Source organism: Lepisosteus oculatus, chromosome 11 (genome assembly GCF_040954835.1).
Source record: "Lepisosteus oculatus isolate fLepOcu1 chromosome 11, fLepOcu1.hap2, whole genome shotgun sequence".
Taxonomy (NCBI): Eukaryota; Metazoa; Chordata; class Actinopteri; order Semionotiformes; family Lepisosteidae; genus Lepisosteus; species Lepisosteus oculatus.
This window is the reverse complement of record NC_090706.1, coordinates 31,429,645-31,449,372: the sequence shown is the minus strand read 5'-3', so window position 1 is coordinate 31,449,372 and position 19,728 is coordinate 31,429,645. Positions and strand designations below refer to the sequence as shown.

Genomic DNA, 19,728 nt, shown 5'->3' with positions numbered 1-19,728 from the left:
GTAACGCAGTGCTCTTATTAATGGGAAGGTTTTATTCCATTAATAAACTCTTAAGTAAGTTAGGAATAAGCTTATTAAGGAGTTACATCCAGAAACTATGCAGACATGAGAACAATCTGAAACTGTCTTTTTTAACAATTAATATTCCAAAATTACAGCACTGAAACACATCGTAGAGGTTAGAGGGTATGCATGACAGACAGAATCGTGACAGGAGTGAACAGAGGAAACATAGGATGCAAAGCTTTACATGTACAAATGATTAAGACAGGAAATATTTTGATGTGTTGTTCATATGCGTTTCATTCATACATCCATTTTCTAACTATTGCATCCAAAATAGGGCTGCAGGGGGGCTAGAGACTATACTGGCAAGCAACACGCTCAAGGCAGTACACCCTGGATGTCAGTCCATCACAGGGCACACACAGGGCACTCGCCAACACCAGGGCTGATTTTCCCAGAAGGGGAGGAAACCAGTCCACCTGGTGAAAATCCACACAAACATTGGGTGAACACACAGACAGCACCTCAGGTCCTGCACTGAACCCCAGCGTTGTGAGGCATGGATACAAACACTGCACCACCGCCTTGTGGTTTTCATATTGCACAAAATAGTTTCTTTATACTCCCTTTTGTCTCTGTTCCTACTGCATTCTAATATGACATAGTGCTTATTGTTTAAAATTCATTATACATTTTGAATTAAATAGGACTATATATACCTTTGTGTAAATCTGTATATAACGATGGTCAATGTCAGTCAATAATAACTCTAGGAATGTAGAGACAAAATTAGTTATACCTACAAACTAGCATCTTCAAAAGATGTTCTTTAGAAGCATCATCTATGCGAGACAGATGTAAATTTAGTGGATTATTACCCATATACTGTGAGTTGTTTGGGTTTGAAAATCACTGAAAAAGAGAAGTCCATGAACTGAAAACTTTCATTCTTAAAAAAAAGAACTTAAAATTATATGAAACAAACATTCAAAATGTGACCTTTAATCAGAAGCTTTTCTGATATTCAGCATCTCTGTTATTTTGAAAACCTAAATGATGATTGTGCATTATATTGATTATTCTTCTTGATCAATATAATGGCTATTTCGGAGGATGGGGTCTTTCCAAGGACCAACAATGTTTGCAATGAAGAAGAGCCACACACAATATTTTCAGTACACACAATGTTTTGGTAATATAATTAGTCTTATTAGATTTATTTAACAAGCCCAGTATTTTACATAATGTACTAACAGTTTAGAAACCAGTACTTTGCAGAAATTAAAACTGCAACAAGTCAGGTGAATACATTCTCAGGCTTCTGCAGTTTGATGAAAAACAGGGAGAGGTGCTGGAATGAGCTCTGACACAAACAAAGGTGTTCTGAAGAAATGGTCAAAATAAGATATACATGGGGCAGATTAACTTGCTGATGGGAAGGCAGTATTTTCTGCTGAATGCTGTGATTAATTAACACTGTGTCAGTGCTGCAAGGTTGAATAATCAATTAATGTGTTAGACAGGGAGAAACAGCTCTCCACGATCTCCAGCAGTTTCACTTTCATCCGCTCTTCACTTGTGAAGAGTATTTTGCCTTTCACGGGCTTTCTCTTTCATAACAGCTGTGGAGAGCAAACCTCAAGCTTTTGTGTGGTGCATTTAATACATGGTTCATCCCACTTCTGTACCTCTACATGTCAGCTACCCTCCTTGTAAGTTCCTGATTTTATTGTACTTACAGTACATCCTATATCTTAAGTTATAAGAAATCTTAATTTAACCATTTTCCATATCTCATATATCTTATACCCATCTTGTAACTCTCATATCTTATTTTGACCATACATTTCAGAGTAGTTCAGTGGTTCATTTTCCTTAATAAACTGAAGTCTCTCAAAATGGTGAGAGGGGAGAACATGCAGTTGTCATTCAGTCATTTCACAGAAGAAGTCATCAACAGTGTTACAAAGAAAATCTCCCTTCTTGTTACAGAGCAAGAAAAGAATATGCACTGCTCAAGAAGTACTGTAATTGATCTAATAATTTTATAATGTGTGTGATAAATGAACTGAAAAAGATCGCTTTGCCAAAACACTAAAACTAATTGGATTTCAGAATGTATAAAAAATAATGATTAATGAAGTTCATAATCTGTAATTTATGATAAGACGCAATCTTTCTAGCCAACAAAACTTGGCATATAGTTAGTAAATAATGACTAACAATCAAATTACAGCCAAAAATGCTAGCTTACTTTTTTAAAGCTTATTTGAGCTAGCTGATTTTTAATTGCTGTTCTCTATTTGGTTTAAGTTAAATCATGAACTCCATCTATCATTAAAAAAGATTTTTTTTTCTGCACTAAAGTACAGTTTCCGATACTAATTTTATAACCAAGAAAACGAAGCTTCAACAATAAAAAAATAACACATTTAGACTTCTGTAACTACTGTACATTGAAAGCTCATCTACAGTGTCAATTGCCAGCAGGAGTTTAATAGCCATACATAATATAAAGTTGGTACTGTGGCTGCTTTTAAGAGGAACTGTCCCATGAGAGCCATAAAAAAAGTCTTAGAAGCAGGTTTGAAAACAAAATATATCTGCAGTTGGCTTCCATGTACCCTGAACATGCTCTGCCAGGGAAGCCTTTAATGGCATCATGCAGCAGTATTTTAAATGAGGGAAACAGAAATACAATCTCATCCATGGCATGAGATTTACTGTACGTTTTCCTGTTATATATCATAAATATGTTATATAAGCAGATGGTACGGAATGGAGACTTAACCCAAATCTCCAGCTCTACAAGCAAGATTGTTACACCACATCAGCTAATAGTCCTGATTGTGGAGTCTGACTACAGTGACCGCCTATGTTTGTATAGATTGGCACATGAAGTAAGTATTTATTAATAACACTGCACTGCAAGTATACAATAATTGCCATCTTCTTCTGTACAAAAAATTAGATTGCAGAGTATATAGTATATTAAATGCCAGTGGAAGGTTGGTGGTCAAACATGCTCATTTGATATAGGACTATACTACATATTTTATGAAAGTTTATTCCGAACTACTTCTAATCTTTAAAGCTTCCTTCATATGCTAAACCAGAAAACCAAAACAATAAGACCACAGGGTTATATTTATTATGAGCTATGTGCTCATAATGTATGGGAATTAGTCATATAGACTTGTGTGTTGCACTTAATTAGTCAAGAACATCACATACAGTACGGTATGAATGCACACATCACAAAATGCAGATGAGTTACGGAGAGGTGGTCTTGCATTAAAGCTTTTTAAAAACAAACATTTGCAAGAGTCCAATCATTTCAAGGCATGGAGAGGTAAAAGTAAAGTCCATACCAGAGCTCCTCATGAGGCATATAATTTGGAAGTCATTATAGTCATGTTTTGGACAGTCTGGTGTCACAGAAGTCAGTTTTTACTCACCTCATTGACTAACAGAACAGTTACTGTAGTTGGATTAAAGGCATATTCTTATCAAACAATGAAGATACAAAAACTATGGTAAAAAGTATTAATATGGAGAATGCTATACGTACATCCTATGCAATACATCACAAAAGGAAAATGAGAAACTGATTGTTTGAAAAGCATATCATATATTTCAACCAAACATGAAACAATACATTATGCTAATTACATTATACAGTAACTGTGTTTCTCTGTGTTTTTGCTAAGGTACACAAACTTAACATTCCTTTCTTTCTCAAGTATACTGTATGTCCTGACCTAAATTAAATTGCTGCATAGTAATCTTAATTTTACTGTGTCAAAAAAACAAAGTCACCTTCATTCTTACTAAACTGTAAGGAACGTGCCTGTTGCTAGTTCATACATACTTTTAGAAATGAGATGTCAGGAAAAAAAAATGTTGAATACATTTTCACTGGTAATGCGTTCTGCTGCTGCACTGCAAATGAAAATCTAAAATGTATGTTGTGGAATATTAGAGAAAAAAGCATATATCCTACAGATCAGCGCTCACAGACAACATGTAATTTAAAACTGAGAAAGGAAAGCAAAATTACAAGGACTTTTTTTCATAAATGAAAAGAATATGCAGAGATATAAAGAAAATCATAAGAACACAACTAATAAAGTCTAGCATTCTAAGTTGAGCATATCTAATACACATATTTATATTTTATTTAAGAATTAAGGTTATATTAGGAATATAACCTGTAAACTGATAGTAAAAAGCAAAAAGTATATTTTCTTTTTTTAAGGTGCCAATACAATGTCATCTCCACTCGGGGGCTATATATAATAATATATAATATTATAATATAATATAATAATAATAAATATATAATAAAAAAAGAAAACTAAGCAGAAATGTACTATAAACTTTTTTGTCTGGAGTTGTGGTTCCTCGATTGTGACATCCAGAAGCCGAAAACACAACCACAGTTTCAACACAATTAACAACAATTTTATAAAGGTAATCCTGGATTCACCCTCCCTTTATAAGGAAAAGAAGAGCTGAATTCGCTGTTAGAGTGTTTTTAATCACCGCGAAACTGGGGACTAAAACCATCTTTAAATAGAGTTTAAAAAAGAAAGCCACAGGTTAACACCTGCTGCATCACTGATATTAAAGCATTGGATAAAAAAGTGACTCCATGGGGGGGAAGGAAGTCTTAATGGCTATTTACATCTAAGTAAAACCTTCTTTCCGCACTGGTAGTGGAAGGATTTCTCAGATGAACACAGGAACCATTGTTTCCCTTGTGCTGTAGGAACCACTTTCCACAATTGAACTGTGCTGCCTTTCAAATGGAAATGAGCAATAACAACAACAAATAAAAGATGTGAAATTAAAATGACTTACTGAATGGGATGTCTGAGCATGGCTCTTCATCAAGGTAAGCTTGAAGTGCAAAAGAACAAAAAAGAAGAAAAAAAAACAATAAAAAAAGAAAACAAGCAAAATTCCACATCCTGTCCACACTAAGCAAAATAAATGAAAGTATTTCCAGGGCAAACACTTTGTCAGAATACTTCCTGCAGAATTCGTAGCCTTTTTGTTCAAGAAATTTAAGACAATTTAATTATCATTAATTATAGTAGCATTTCCCTACTTTTGTACAGTGATTTTTCATTGCAAAAGAAACCCAAAGTGCTTTATAAATATACAGGGGTGCACATCATTCATCACGGAATTACACCCATCAGGGTGATGATGGGCAGTCACTACATTCCTCAGCCAAAGGAGCCCATTTTGTGTTAAAGGTAACTTTGATTTCCTTTATGAAATGGCTGTAGGAGATTCTTGTATCGATATGCTCCTAAATACCAAACTGGCCAGACTGGCCAAATGGTTTCTCTAATCTGTAATCTTCCTTTATAGTCCAGTTGCCCCACTACATCACTGATCAGTTAACCTTTCTGAAGTGTTACGGGCTCTTGAATGACATTAAATGACCTTGGTTTGAATTTTAATCTGAAAGAAGGCAGCTCCTGTGGAATCGTGTCCTCAGCTGTCATTATTGGGATATTGGTTTGGGAGTTCCTGAGGGAAGAGTGCCACCTACTGGTCCACAACCACTTAGCTTAGCAACACAGATTTCCTTGGTGATCACCTATCTCAGTGCCAGTCCTGTTCAGATTCTGAGATCTGAAGATATCAAGGTGCTAATGATAGATGAATATTCACAGTAGTTTATTATAAATAGTTTGCTTCACATGGCTGTATCACTTCTGAAAGATATCAATAGATCCATTTTCAGTGAAGGTTTGTTAAAACTATAATTTCACTTGATTTGTAGATAAATTGATTTTATTGTATTTCAACAAAGGCTTTGATGAGGCCCACAAAAAAAGTGAAAAGCAACAGGGTCACTATTATAATACAGACACTATTTAACAATTCATTTAGTCATATTAAAAACAATGCTCACACTACAGATGATCTGTTTAACAATGTAAAGTTGTTATTTGCACCGACTTTCATACAGTATTAATAACAACATGTACATTATAATATACCACTGTCCCAAAATGGCTGATGTACAGGGAAGGGGTGAAATATACTGTATTGTCAAGGATGGTGAAGGTCATTTTTAGCCTGCTTATGCCACACAAAAAAGGTATACTGTATTTTAGGTAAGTGCTATTTGTTTTCATATTTGATGTTAATTGATCAGAACTCCCTAAATACTGTTTAATTCAAGGATTGTATGGATGGAATGGATTGGAATGTTTAATAAAAATACACATGTACTGCAAAACATAACATTATATTAGCACAACAAAACCGAGTAGTGTTGGGCAGGTTTTTTTTTTAACTGATGGATTTCTCTTATAAATAATGAAAAAACTTTTGTTAGTAAACACCCATGTATTATCAGTATCAAACATTTCCATTTGGCCCTCTGTAATTTCAGTGGGGTCCACTGCAGCACATATTTTCCTGGTGCCTTTTCAGTCAGCACAATTTGGCTATCGCATGCAGTATTGTGAAATTATACATCACTATCCATCACACGGATATCACATCTCCCATGTGAATTAACATCCACATCTTTGTAAACAAAGTGTCTTACTACTAGAAGCATGGATAAGTAATTCAGTCAGACCTGATTTCATGCATATAAATAAATAATAATATATAAAACTGTCACACGTTCAGAAAATTTCATTGGAGAAAGGAAGGCAACATATGCATTTCCGAAATATATTATGTTTAAAAGAAGGAAAAACACCATAAGGCATCGTAGTTCTAGAAATGTTAATGGAAACGCTGTGAAAAACACTGAAGGTTACACAGGAAAAGTACTTTTTTATGAAAAGTAACTGAAACTCAGTTTTACTTATTGTTAAAGTGACTGCATGGTTTCACATACAGTATGCTTTGTTCAGCTGTAAATATGACCTAGTAAAACATGTTCTCAGAAAAAACTTTTTTGTGTCTGTGGCAAAGTTCTACATATAAAAAAGGAAAAAAAATCAAATCTGAAAGACCCACTGAAAAAAAAAATACCTTTATTTCAGTAACCTTTCCCTTCATTTCACTCATGCGTTAACATTTTCTTTTCAAGGAAATACAATAGTTCTCCTGACAGATTTACTTTTCTATCTCCTCAACATGTACTATACTGTAAGTGTACAGTACGTAATGCATCTGTTGATCTGCCTTTGTCTAAAGTCATCCAGATCATGCACAGTGTACAACATTTTAAAGGACAAAGTGAAGATTCAAATCCAGGTATGTGGACCGTGAAATGGAGATGGGCTTAAATTAATCGAGTTGTTATTTGCTGGCACCACGCTGTTAAGTTATATGAAGCTGTAATTGAAACCACACGACTTTCATAAAGAGGTTTGTTTAAAAAAATGTCAAGGAAAAAAGAAAGAACTATACTGAGCATCAAAAGAAGCTTATCATTATCACTCTACGCATACTGTATGTGTCTTTTAAGAAAAATAATGTACTGTGTAAAGATTCTAAATAATGATTAAATATTTTTGACATTGTTTTGAATGTTTAATGACTGATAGACATCCGAGTGACTTTGATTGCTGCTAAATGACCTCATTAGAGGTGATTGGGAATAGGTGATGAGGTGATTTAACCTACTGAATCACAGACATGGTGAATATCCAGGAAGAAAAACAGGAAGAATTGTCCCACTTAACAAGACATCAATGCCTTTGTGCCATCTTTATGCTGGAGGCTGGGCTAAGTCAGCACACTGTTACTGAACGTGTAGGGTGTTCACAGTCAGCAATTTCTAACTGGGCAGGCCACTGTATCCAAACAAAGTAAATCAATGATAGGTCACATTATGGGAGACCATAAGTCTACACAAAAACTTGAATTCTGTTTCATTATTTTGTACAATTGTGCAGTTCCACCTCCTCTGAATACTACATATAAACAGTAATATGTCTGGTTTATAATTAGTATTACTACATATTTAATTAACTCATCTAATATGTCAAAATGAATTATGCATTTTGGCTTTAAGTAGGCACCTGCTGCCATGATTGAAGAGACATATGAACAAAGAGATTAAGTGAGAATGAAGGTAAGAAGGACGTACAATCATGAAAGAACTGAGAAAGCAAGAGAAAATGTTTAGTTGAGACACAACTAAACACAATACAATATTTACACAGCCAAAAAATGAGTCCATGCTTAAATTGGAAATTCTGAATCTAGGGAGCAATGGGAAAATTAATTGATTTTGAATATGAGGTACAAAAACCACATGTGTAAATGGTTTGCACAGTAAATATTTTACTGTTGATTGAAATTCAGTGAAGATATGGTCAATGATGTGAACTGTGTAATATCTACAAATGACTAGGCATTATTTACTTTTTCAAGCTATTTTGATACTCTAACAAACAAAACATCATCTTAAGCAAACTAAAGTTTTAGTTTAACATAAGTACTTTTGTGCAATTTATTCAGATTTAGAATCTTTGATTGTGACTGAACAAAATTTCCCATTTTAAATATTTAAAGGTTCTAATACAATTTTCCGTAAAAAACAGCTCTGCTAATAATTGTTATCTGTGAAATATGGACACAGCTATTTGTTAAACACTAAAGTTTTTAGTGTTTTCCAGCAGGTCAAAATTACGTATAACAGCTTATAGATGAATTCAGCTTTTGCAGTATTTGTGAAGCACAAAAATATTTTGTTATAAATTAATGGTTATCTGTTTTCCATGTAATCTCAAACACTAAAGTTAAACTGATGCAGAATAAAGTTTTTGACAAAATTACAGTATTCTATTTTTTTGGCTTAGTGAGTGGGGCTATTAATCATTAAACATCCTTAAATGATTCATGGTGACCGTAAAACATGTCAGACATTAAGTGAATCTACATTAAGTGGGGAACTGTTTCTGACAATAAACAATGGAAATAAGGGTTAATTAATGGGGACCTGGAGGGTGTAAATATTATGTGGAGGATGTTAAGGGCTACATATTCCTCCATAAAAATCAACGTATTTCAGGATTAATAGGATACCAGGACATGACAACGTATTGTAACATTCATGTTTTCTGTGTGTAAACTGAATGATTACCATGAGAAAACATTTTAGTAACGATCAAAATTTGAAAATTAACAATGAATGAAATAGAGAGTTTGTGAGTATGGGTGATGAACAACATTTTTAAATATGACAATAATTTACACATAAATGTAAAATTCTAATAATTGTTACGAGTATTGTATTGCATACGTACAGTACACAAGAAGATGAAAGCATCAGCAAAAAAAACTTAACTTTTTTTGTACAGTATAAATTTGTTTAGTATTATAATATAACATACAATTGCATTAAATACTGTACATATTTTAAATAGGGAAATAATGTAACAGTAAGAGTAGTTATTCAGTTATTTTGTTATTTTGGTTCTCAAATAATAAAGTAATATAATAATACACTAATATATACAGTAGTAATATATCTATAATGATTTTATATAATTCAAAGCTATTTTGCAATGATTTAAGTAGACTCCGTTTACTCTTTCTCTGGAGTTTATTGGATGTGAAGTCGGGGAATCGGTCAAAATGTGTGATTGGCAAAAATGCAATGGTGTAAAAGTGGGGAGATGTTAAACTGGGAGACGTTCATCAGGAACCCTCTATACATATTGGGATGCACATAAATGTGACTGTCATTAATTACATCAAAACTATATAGTATATACAATATATTACATACAGTATATAGAAAGCAGGAACGTCCCTAGTGCTTCCCTGATGAAGAAGACTGGGAACCAATAAGGTTTTAAAGAATGACAAGCATTGTAATGGTTGCTATAACAGAACACTATATTCACTGCAATAATCAGTGTGCATAGAAACTGCTCCAGTTCAATTTTTCACTAGGGTGCTCATATACAGGAACACACCAATTTAGCAATTAGATTAATATTATTTTTCATTTCAAATACACATTGCAGTACTTATTAATTGATTACCTTTGGTGGATTATTGGGCACAATGGAAGTCAGATTACTAAACATGTATTATCTGAGTTTATAGATGTCAGAGTCCTTTAAGACTTTAAGATACAGCTTGAGAAGCAAGCACTTCTATGAGTGACACATTGACTTACACGCATGATTAGGCAAATGCTGTGAGGAAGGAAAGTATAAAGGACTTCCCATTAGAGAATATTGAATCATGATCATCTGATGACAGTATGAGGTAGGAAGTGCTACTAGACAGCTGAGATGAAAACACAAAATTATTTTAAAATAAACAATTAGTGCATCTCTTGGACCATTAATCACTGCCACAAAATTAGTGTATTTTCTTTGGATGTTTTGAACAGATTGCTCAAGGAATAGAAATGAAAAGGAAGAAGCATGTTACTACTAGGAATACTGGATAAAAAAAACACCAGATGATTTGTAGGATTTCACTCTATATGACATTTGCTTTTTATAATTTAATGCTAATATACATTGAGGTATGTGGAAAGACACAAAGATCGAAAAATCAACTGTATACAATCTATATACTCACACGGTGAGCATTCAAATGCTTTATTTAATAGTAAATTACTATTTGGGAAGTAGCAGATAACATCAGCATTAAGCAAAAGTAAAAGTAACTATCAACAAATCAATTCCCCATGATTTCTTTGTTGTATTATGGGAATGTAATGAATGCTTAGTATTATTGTAGTTTCCTTAAATAACAAATGAGTAATTTCTTAAGAAGTGACCCACTTCCCTTAAGTATAGAGATTAAGATAAACTGAGTAATTTGAGTGAATATGCAGTCTTTAAAAAGCAAATCTAAAAGGACTGCTAAGTAGTTGACATGTAACTGGGCAATAAGAGACCATCACCTATCCCTCATGTTAACTTCAGTGCCAGGTTTTATGAGATATCCAGTGCTATTGGCTATTACTGAAATTGCAACTAGTTCTTGATGACTGTACTTCAAATACATTTATTGTAAAAGCGTCATTAATCTGTAGAGGAATTAAACAATTAAAGAAGTAAGTCACATACTCTTTTCTTGGTTGAGTTCAGTAAAATGTAAGCAAATGGACCAAAGAGTGAGCAACTGAAAGTGAAATGTTTTCAGTGAACCCCTTTTTGGTCAGGATCTCACTTACTTGGCCGTGTACTCTCTGTACTTGTCTAAGAAATAGAACAGCAACAGAATATGATATTGGGAACTCTGAGTCAAACTCAAACGTTTTAATAAGAAACTTCACATATAATGTAATTATAGAGTTTTCTTTCCACACTATTTTTTCTAAGAAGGGTTCTACCATTATACAATCAAACCTCCAACGTTTTCTGTCAAAACAAAATTAAGGGACATCTTCATAAAACCAGACAGCTTTCATGAGAAATTAACAAGTTTCTTTTCTTAAAGGAAAAGGTTACATTTTTTCACTGTCTTCACTGAAGAAATCAAACTGGTTAATTACTTTTGCATGACAGAGATTTTACTAAAATGTACAATATAGAGTAACATTAAAAACTGAATTAAATTTAAACTTCATTATCTTTTATTAAGGGTATGATTTATAAGCACTGGAATACAGAGCCACAATTTTGGAAATGAATATTTGCAATGTGGAAGCACCACATATCCCTTGTGAGGTGATCACATATTATACAGTGTTGCTAAACTTGCAGTCTAAAGTTGCAGAAATGTATTCACTCTGGGTCAGATATTAAGTCCATTGCTGAGCTGGGATTTCAAACCACGGTATTCCAGTAGCTTGTAATATTCACTTTATATTCTCATACAACAGACTGTCTGTAAAGACTGTTTGATAGTTTAGTTTATGTTGAAATCATGGTTTAATTTAGTAATGGCTGCATCATTTTCAATAGGAAAATGAGAGCAGAATGAAATGTACTGTATAAATAGGTTACTCACAAGGATGTTTAAGTTAGCGATTGAGACTGCAGAAGAATCCTATGCAAAGAGTAATATCTTTCACTTTTAGAAATGTCTTCATTTTATTTAGTGTTCCCTTTCGTTATTTCTTTTAATGCGTGAAATGTATACTGCAATTTATACTGAATAAAATAGTTACATCTTATATTGTCCATATAAAGTGAATACAGACACATACAGATATAAATTATTTTGAGCTGGCAGATTTTGGTTTTCTGTGTTTGTATTCCTTGTTGCTCAGCAGCACACTAGCAAAGAATAACAGAAAATTGAATTAAATATAAAACTACATTATATACAAATGCTGCAAGAGTCGAGAGAAGTTAACTAACTACACACTTAGGCAAATTAGATTCTAAATTGATACAGTATAGTACAGTACATTATTGGTAGATTGATTGTAAACAGAGCAAGCACAAAGGATTTTAAATTAATTTCTCTCTAGCAAACCTAAAAAGGGACATTTATAATGGCATGTCTAACACATTTGGAAGTGAATATCCTTCATAAAATAGCAAAGAGAAGAGCTAACCTGAAAACGTTGGTCTCTTTCTAACCCTGAAGCACTGTAACAAGTATGCTCTACACAAAAGAGTGCTTCTTTCTTTGCATCTTGGAGCTGACCTTGAAATATAAACTTGTGGGCTTACAGAGGAATGCAATTTACACATTTATTAAAACCTATACCTTTGCGGGTACAATTGGCCAACCTCACGCTAAGTAACACTGGTTTTATGATGCATACCATGGCCCGCAAGGGAATATGCTGAGAATAACAAATGTATTCACAGACGGAAGAACTAGGTGTGTAATTCTAGGTTTTGTGAAGAAAGATTATGAATTCAATCTACTAAAGGTCTTCTGAAATTTCATATGCAACCTTAACTAGACCTAAATTCACTTAACCAAAGCCTGAGCCAGACTCAATACCTCTGATGACACTTCTTTTGGTTCCCAACGTCTCAAATATTTCACTTAACACAGCAGGTAAAAGTGACAGTCACACTTTATTTGGGGGTACACGATCTGTTAAGTGCTGCAATAAAAAACAACATGCAAAATGAGAAAATGCAATTAGGAATGTTTAAATATTCTGCGGTATGTGGTAATTCTCAGGTTTTATTTCACTGTATTAAAATGATCTTCAAAGAAGGAAAAAAACATAATAAGCAAGGCAGAAATATACATGTATAATGCTGGGTTTATTAGACATATTTCTAAAATAAAATGCTCATGAAAAAATACAGCAATATCCCCATGAGTACTTCAAACTGGATTATAATATTTAAAATAGACCTACATTGGTTATGTATTCTTAAAAGTAACATTATAGAAACAACGACTTTGACAAAATGCACCCAAACAACAGAAATCTGGCATTAAAATATTTGAAAACAGTCGAGTAAAAGTCAAAAGAAGAACCACAAAGAAGAAAAAAACAGCTAATGTTTACCAAGCTCCATCAAATCCCTGCCTGTTAAACAGGTCAAGGACAAACATCTTCTGATAAGCTAGTATAAAAGCAGGTCTCAGATCATTTAAGCAAAGGTAACTGAATTACAGAAAAATAAACCAACAGCAATGCACCACTGCAAAAAAAATGACAAATGCACAAGGCCAAGTTCCAACCAAACATTAATGGTGTTTCTTTCATTCAGAATATACTTAAAAGTAAAAAAACATGAAATATCAATGCTGTTTATAATGGTTTTTATACCTACTATATAGTCTACAAGATATCAGCAGCACTAAATACTTTTGACTAGCAGCTTCTATAATATTTAAAAATGACAAACAATACAGTGAGTTCACAGTATAGAAATCCTCAGCCCACACATAAAGAAAACTGTGGTCAGAGGACTCCTAAGTGACTCTGCCAATAAAGGTGCTTGCCATGAAAGTAGGTTAAGATTTATGGTTTAGATGTTGCAAGCCTGATCCAGGGTCATGTCACTTGACAACTGTGGCAAAGACTATCCTAATGTCAGAACAAGACTGATAATGTGCCAGCAGGAGTAGGTTTGGGATCAATCAACCAGAGTTCAATCAGCTTTCACTGAAACTGAACTACTGCGACTTCCTGGGAAACGAGAGTAGTGATGTTAATGACAGATGCATCACTCTCCCAATCAAATAAAACAATGTGGAGCTTGCCTCATTTTCCATGTGGAAAAGAGTGTTTGTAGATTCTAAACTATTTGAGTATAATATGAAAAACTCAGAAAATCATACTGTATAGTCAATTGTACTGTCCAATGATGCCCCACATCAATTGCAATGAATCAGAGACCTCACAACAAAGAGTGGTCTAATATGCAGTATGCAAACGAAACTAAATTATTTATTCAAATCAGAAAATCTATTTTCTAACTAGATTCAGAAATATTTTAAATTAGCACAACTACTGTACTTTTCTGTCACTTGCATTTGACGGAAGACAAATACAGTACATCTCAGGAAGATATGGTTGTATAGACCTTCCAATAAAAGAATCACAACATATTGTACCTGTACAGCAGTTTGCATTGATATAAAGTTAAAAAAAGAGAAAACAATATACAAGTAATGTAGAAATACTTTACAATTTTTCACACAATAGTAGTTAAAGAAGAACTGCAGTTTGGCAGTACTGAATTGGCCCTTATTCACTACATCCTGCTTTGTCAGATATTTATTACAGTAAGTAACTATGGGACTTTTGAGCAAAGTCAATCAATACTCATGGCTGAATTATGGAAAGCTTGAATACATTAAAAAGCTGTTCATGCCCAATCATTGATGTTTGGTTCAATGATATTTGATTTAATTGATAAATGTTCAGTCAGGGTGGATTTTTCTTTTCTTTTTAGGTTTTCTTTGTTTCTTTTATGTGCAAGGAATGATACTGTATATTTTTGCTCCATTTATTGATTTTTGTACAGGTAAAAACCTTATTCACCACTTACAGACAACACCTACTTCATGTCAAAGCAAAGCAACACTTCAGTAGCATCTTAATTCAATCAGGAACACTCACAAATCTCCTCTAGTGCTTACTGGGGTTTTTGAGATAGCCAATCGCCACTACAAAGCATGATACCCCCCATCCCAACCTTATTACAACCCCCCCCCCCACCCACACCCCCCTTTACATTCTGTCAGCAGTGAAGAAAAATAAATCTCCTAAACAAAAGTGAAAAGTCCTTGGCTTCCAAATTAGTATAAATTGCATAGCTAAGTGCATGTGGCTATAGGCCTGTCACAGTCACTTTCCTTGACAATTCATCATAGTACACTAATTCTATAATAACATTACGGGTTCTTCACACTGTTCGATCTGACCGGTTAATTCAATCAGGTAATAATAAATCCAAAAATGGATGCAGGGACCCTGAGGTTTCTGAACTGGTTTACTGTCCTGGAAATATCCATTATCTTTTTTTCAGCTTTCTTAGTTCAATTTTATATGTGTTTGTTTTGAAAAGCATCATTACGAAGAAAAGAAAAACGCTGAAGAGTCAGACATGATAACTTTGTTTGAATAAGAAGACACAATAAAGCCCTGAAGATTAAGCACAGTTTCCAAATCTGGAAATCCCACAAAAATACATTATTTGGGTAGATGTTTAATTTAATTAGTAATGTGTCCTGTATCAGTTACTGTACATTGTGGAACAGTTCCTTGTGAGTAATAAATGTATGATTGATGCTGCAACCTAAGCAAAATCAAAACATTTCTTTGTTGCAAATACAGTAGCTATGTACATACTTTATACAGTATATACAGTATAGGTTAATACTCTGAATGTCTTATATTTTTTCTTAGTTGATTTTCAGATATTTTAGCCTGCTATATATGTATCTGAAACTGTGAAACCAATTTTACATTTCCCACCACTCGTGTTTTTTTTACAATTGCTGTAGCTTCCTGCCAATTATGTGAATCAATGTCTTATATGTCAAACGGGGTTTACTTTTCATGTTGCTTTCATGCTGGTAAGTCTGATTCATGACATTTCATGGATTGGCTGCCGAGAAACTTCTCACCCCATCAAGATGAATGAAGGGAAGATTAAACCATTTATACAAAATAAGCAGATGTGTTTGCACACCATTTAGTTTAAACTGAAAATATTTCTTAGAAAACAGTAACTCAAACTTTGAAAACATAGTTTGTCATTAACATACAGTAATATACTGGCAGAAACAAAACATGAACGAGTGCCCTAGTCACAAATTCTGTCAAACATAAAGCTGTCTCTTTGCTGTCAGTCACAAAGCAAGGATTCCCCCTTTAAAACCAAAACTGGTACTGCTGGTAATTTTATTCGAGGGACAATGGTGCCATTAGCAACAATCAACGTCAATAACACCACTGTGAGAAGGAGGAGGAGGTTACAATTAAAGGCACAAGAAGTCACTGCTGTACTTTCAGCCAGTACCTGGCTTTTCAATTCCACCCCAGGAATTCCACATAAGAATTTCCAAACAGAGCAAGTTCACCTGGAATTCCAACCATTCTCCCAGGCGCACATCATTTTCTGAAGAGTTAAAAAAAAAGTCTGAGAGTCTGATTATATTAGCAAACGGCTGGCTGACTGCATGGACCACACTTATTTTAAAAAGGGGAAAATAATCTGAAGTAAAAACAGGAGAAAGCCTCCCAGATGAGAGCTAACTCTAGGGAGTGCGCAACTACTCTCGTCATTCACAAATACCAACTGCTCCCAAGTCAGGGCCACAGGAGAATCCCGAGACAATGCTGATTAATACTGGTTCTCTCAAATGAGGCCAGAAGCTAACAGAGAATACAGCTGAGATCTGAGAGAGTGAGGCTTCTGCAAGATAGGTCCTTGTAGAGACAATCCATACCAGGTTTGTCTACCTGAGACAGCCCAAAAGATATAAAGGGAATTCATTATTAAAAACAGAAGAAACCCATCTATTAAACAAACCACAAATTGCCAGTCCTGAGACCACCTGGCTGGTTGCTACCCTAAAGGGGCAAAAAACGTGTAACTTATGTTGCACTCCAATTCAAACTGTTTCATTTTTCAATTGCATCAGACCCTTTGCTCTGTAAAATAATGCAATGTAATTATTTATAACATAATTAAGAGAGAGCCTAATTGTATTTAAAAGTATCTACACTTTACAGGAAAAGGCTGAAAGTGGGGAAAAGGCAAAGCTAAATATGTGAGATGGGAATATTTGTGTGTGTGTTTCTTACCAATTAAAAGAAGAAAAAAACCTACTCTGCAAATCTATAGTAATAGGCCCATTGTAGACTTATTTTCCAGGAAAGCATAAAGATACTGCTCTGCTGTTCAGTAATGTGCTAAGTTAGGAAGAGTGTTATAATTTAAAAACCATCATAGCATAGATGTCTCAACATTCTATTCATGTTAATTTTTGTTTGACATAAACAATTGTAAAACATCAAAAGGATAAGAAGTCTTTGAACAGCTTTCATACAGATGAGGAAGCTTAAGAGGGCATGCTATGAAATGTTACACAATTCATGTTTAAATCAATGTCCAGTCCAACAGTTATTTCATCTAATGCATGTTTTAATCATTCTTTACTTAGATCAATGTGATGCTTATTTGAAATTCAGTGTTAAGTTCTGCCTCGCAAATTTACAAGTGTGTTCCATTATTTCAGGGGCTGTATATTGTGTAAGAAAGTTTTATGAGTTAGTGCATGGCCTGATTATAAATCTTTGTGGTGCTTTCATAAAATGAACTATGGGCATTTGTTTGTTTTTTTTTTCCATCTCGTACCATAATGAAAAACCTGCTGACAACAGTGCTGCAATAGCTGAGATCCTTCATTCGGCAAAGTTCCATTGGGGGATGAAGAAATGTTAAATAGAATTATCTTTACCCAAGTTACTAGTTGACAGAACTATAATTCAGATGAAACGGGTAATATCTCGTAAACATGTATTAATGGTTTTATGATTCTCACTTGGATAACTAAAATAAAGCCTACTGATACACAGGATGCCATCTACGCTGATGCATTTAGATTATTTGTCTCCGAGTGTTTTGAACTGCCTTACATCCCTACATCTTTAACTTGCACAAACCCAACAAAAAATAATGGAAATGTATGTCTTCATTTGATGTTACAAAATGTCTTGTACAGTATAAAGAAACATGATAAATACAGATCTGACTATAAAGTACACAGTATTTCTTATGTGTGACTGTGGCAACAGGGAGGCAAAATGATCCCATTGCTACACGGAGTGTGATCTTTCAACTCACAGGTTGAAACAACACATTTTTCTTTAATATACAAATGCAATTATAAATGGTTCACTTTCTTTAAACTTTGGCAAACCTTTCTGCACTTCAACTTTCTCACTCTCCAGCAAGAACCTGCTGAATAAGTATGGTGGCAGGCTGCTAGGTTTAAACTCCCAATCTAAATCAATGTTGTGTTAGAATCTGTGAAAAGAAAGCTGGTTGGGATGAAAAATTCAATAAGTATTTTTTTTTAACTGGCAGGAAGCATCAATATGACCTGTTTCAAACCAGCGCCAGGCTTTGTTTACTTACTTTGAACTCACAGCAGGCAAACAAATCTTTTTTTTTTACTTCCCCCATCTTGCCATAGGATGTAGGATGCTTCCAGAAAGCAAATGGCTCAGTTTTCCAGTCAACACTGAGTTGGCATGTTAGCTATATACTGTAGCTGTATTATTGTTCTTGAAGAAAGAGGGTATCTGCAGGTCTCTCACACAAATGAAAAGCTCACACCCGATAGAAAAAAAGCCTGTTCAGCCATTTTCCTCTGGGTTTCAAAATCAGAATTCAATAAAACATGTCCGAAAAACAATGTCTACTGAGGAAACTAATCAGCAGTGGACTGTAATAATTATTAAAGGCACAAAGTCCTTAAGCACCAACCTTGTTGAAGAGTGTATTCTGACTAAACGCTGAGTAAAACAGAATAATACAAAGAGGATACTGCATTGCACAATATATCTAACAAAATATGACTAAGATAAAGTAAAACAAATGAGCTGCATCATTTTCATACAGGATATTCACTTAAGGATTGTAAAAGTGCTTTAAGGCAAAATTACTCACCAGGGACCTGACTGCATTAAGCAAACTGTTATTTATACAATAAGCAATAAAAGTGCTTTGATAGATCCAGTGCTAAAACTGGATAAATCTGTTTTGCTTTTTTCTTGGGGAAAAGTATGGATTTTTACGTTGTGTTAAAATATATTTGAAAGAGTGCATGTTCTTTCTTGCAATGAGGGGGGAAATGCAACAGACTGGATTAAGCTAGCCGTAAGTGGAAAGAATAGCTTTTACAGAGAGGCTTTACAAATTTCATGCTAAGGTCTTTCTACCATTGTATGAAAAAACAAACAAACGAAACTACCAAGTTCAATTTGAATTTTGACCTAGATCTGATGTATACTGGACCCTCCACCAATGACAGCATAAGCGATTAGACCCATGGCATGTTTCTGGCTAAATGTTTTACAGTACCTTTCAAATTAAACAGCTGTTTAGGACAGATGATCAAAATTGTGTGCATGCCAAGAATCATAAAAAGTACACCCAAAATGACTGAGAATTGACCTAAAAGGGATAAAGTTTTGGTTACTTGTAGTTTTTAAAAAATCTTATTCTGTAATGTAAGGCATTGTGCTTTTTTTTCTTGTGTTATGAAAAGAAATAACTGAAGCAACTAGTTTTTTTAGATTCTTTTGATTGTGTGGTTATGTCAAAAGAAGACGATCAATACAAATATTAAGGAGATCAGGATAATACAATAAGAGAC

The 19,728-nt window shown here is 34.1% G+C and overlaps 1 protein-coding gene across 10 annotated transcripts in view; it reads right to left on the bottom strand.

Moving 5' to 3' along the window:
- Positions 1 to 19,728, bottom strand: part of LOC102695531 (teneurin-2) — an 822,495-nt gene that overhangs the window by 272,262 nt on the left and 530,505 nt on the right. For 5 of the 10 annotated variants that reach the window (XM_015349967.2, XM_015349971.2, XM_069196089.1 and 2 more), the window contains one exon: positions 4,870 to 4,908. The exons of the other annotated variants lie outside the window; for them this stretch is intronic. In XM_015349967.2, the coding sequence (XP_015205453.2) occupies positions 4,870 to 4,908 (39 nt within the window). The remainder of the gene's footprint in view (positions 1 to 4,869; positions 4,909 to 19,728) is intronic. 10 annotated transcript variants of the gene reach the window in all.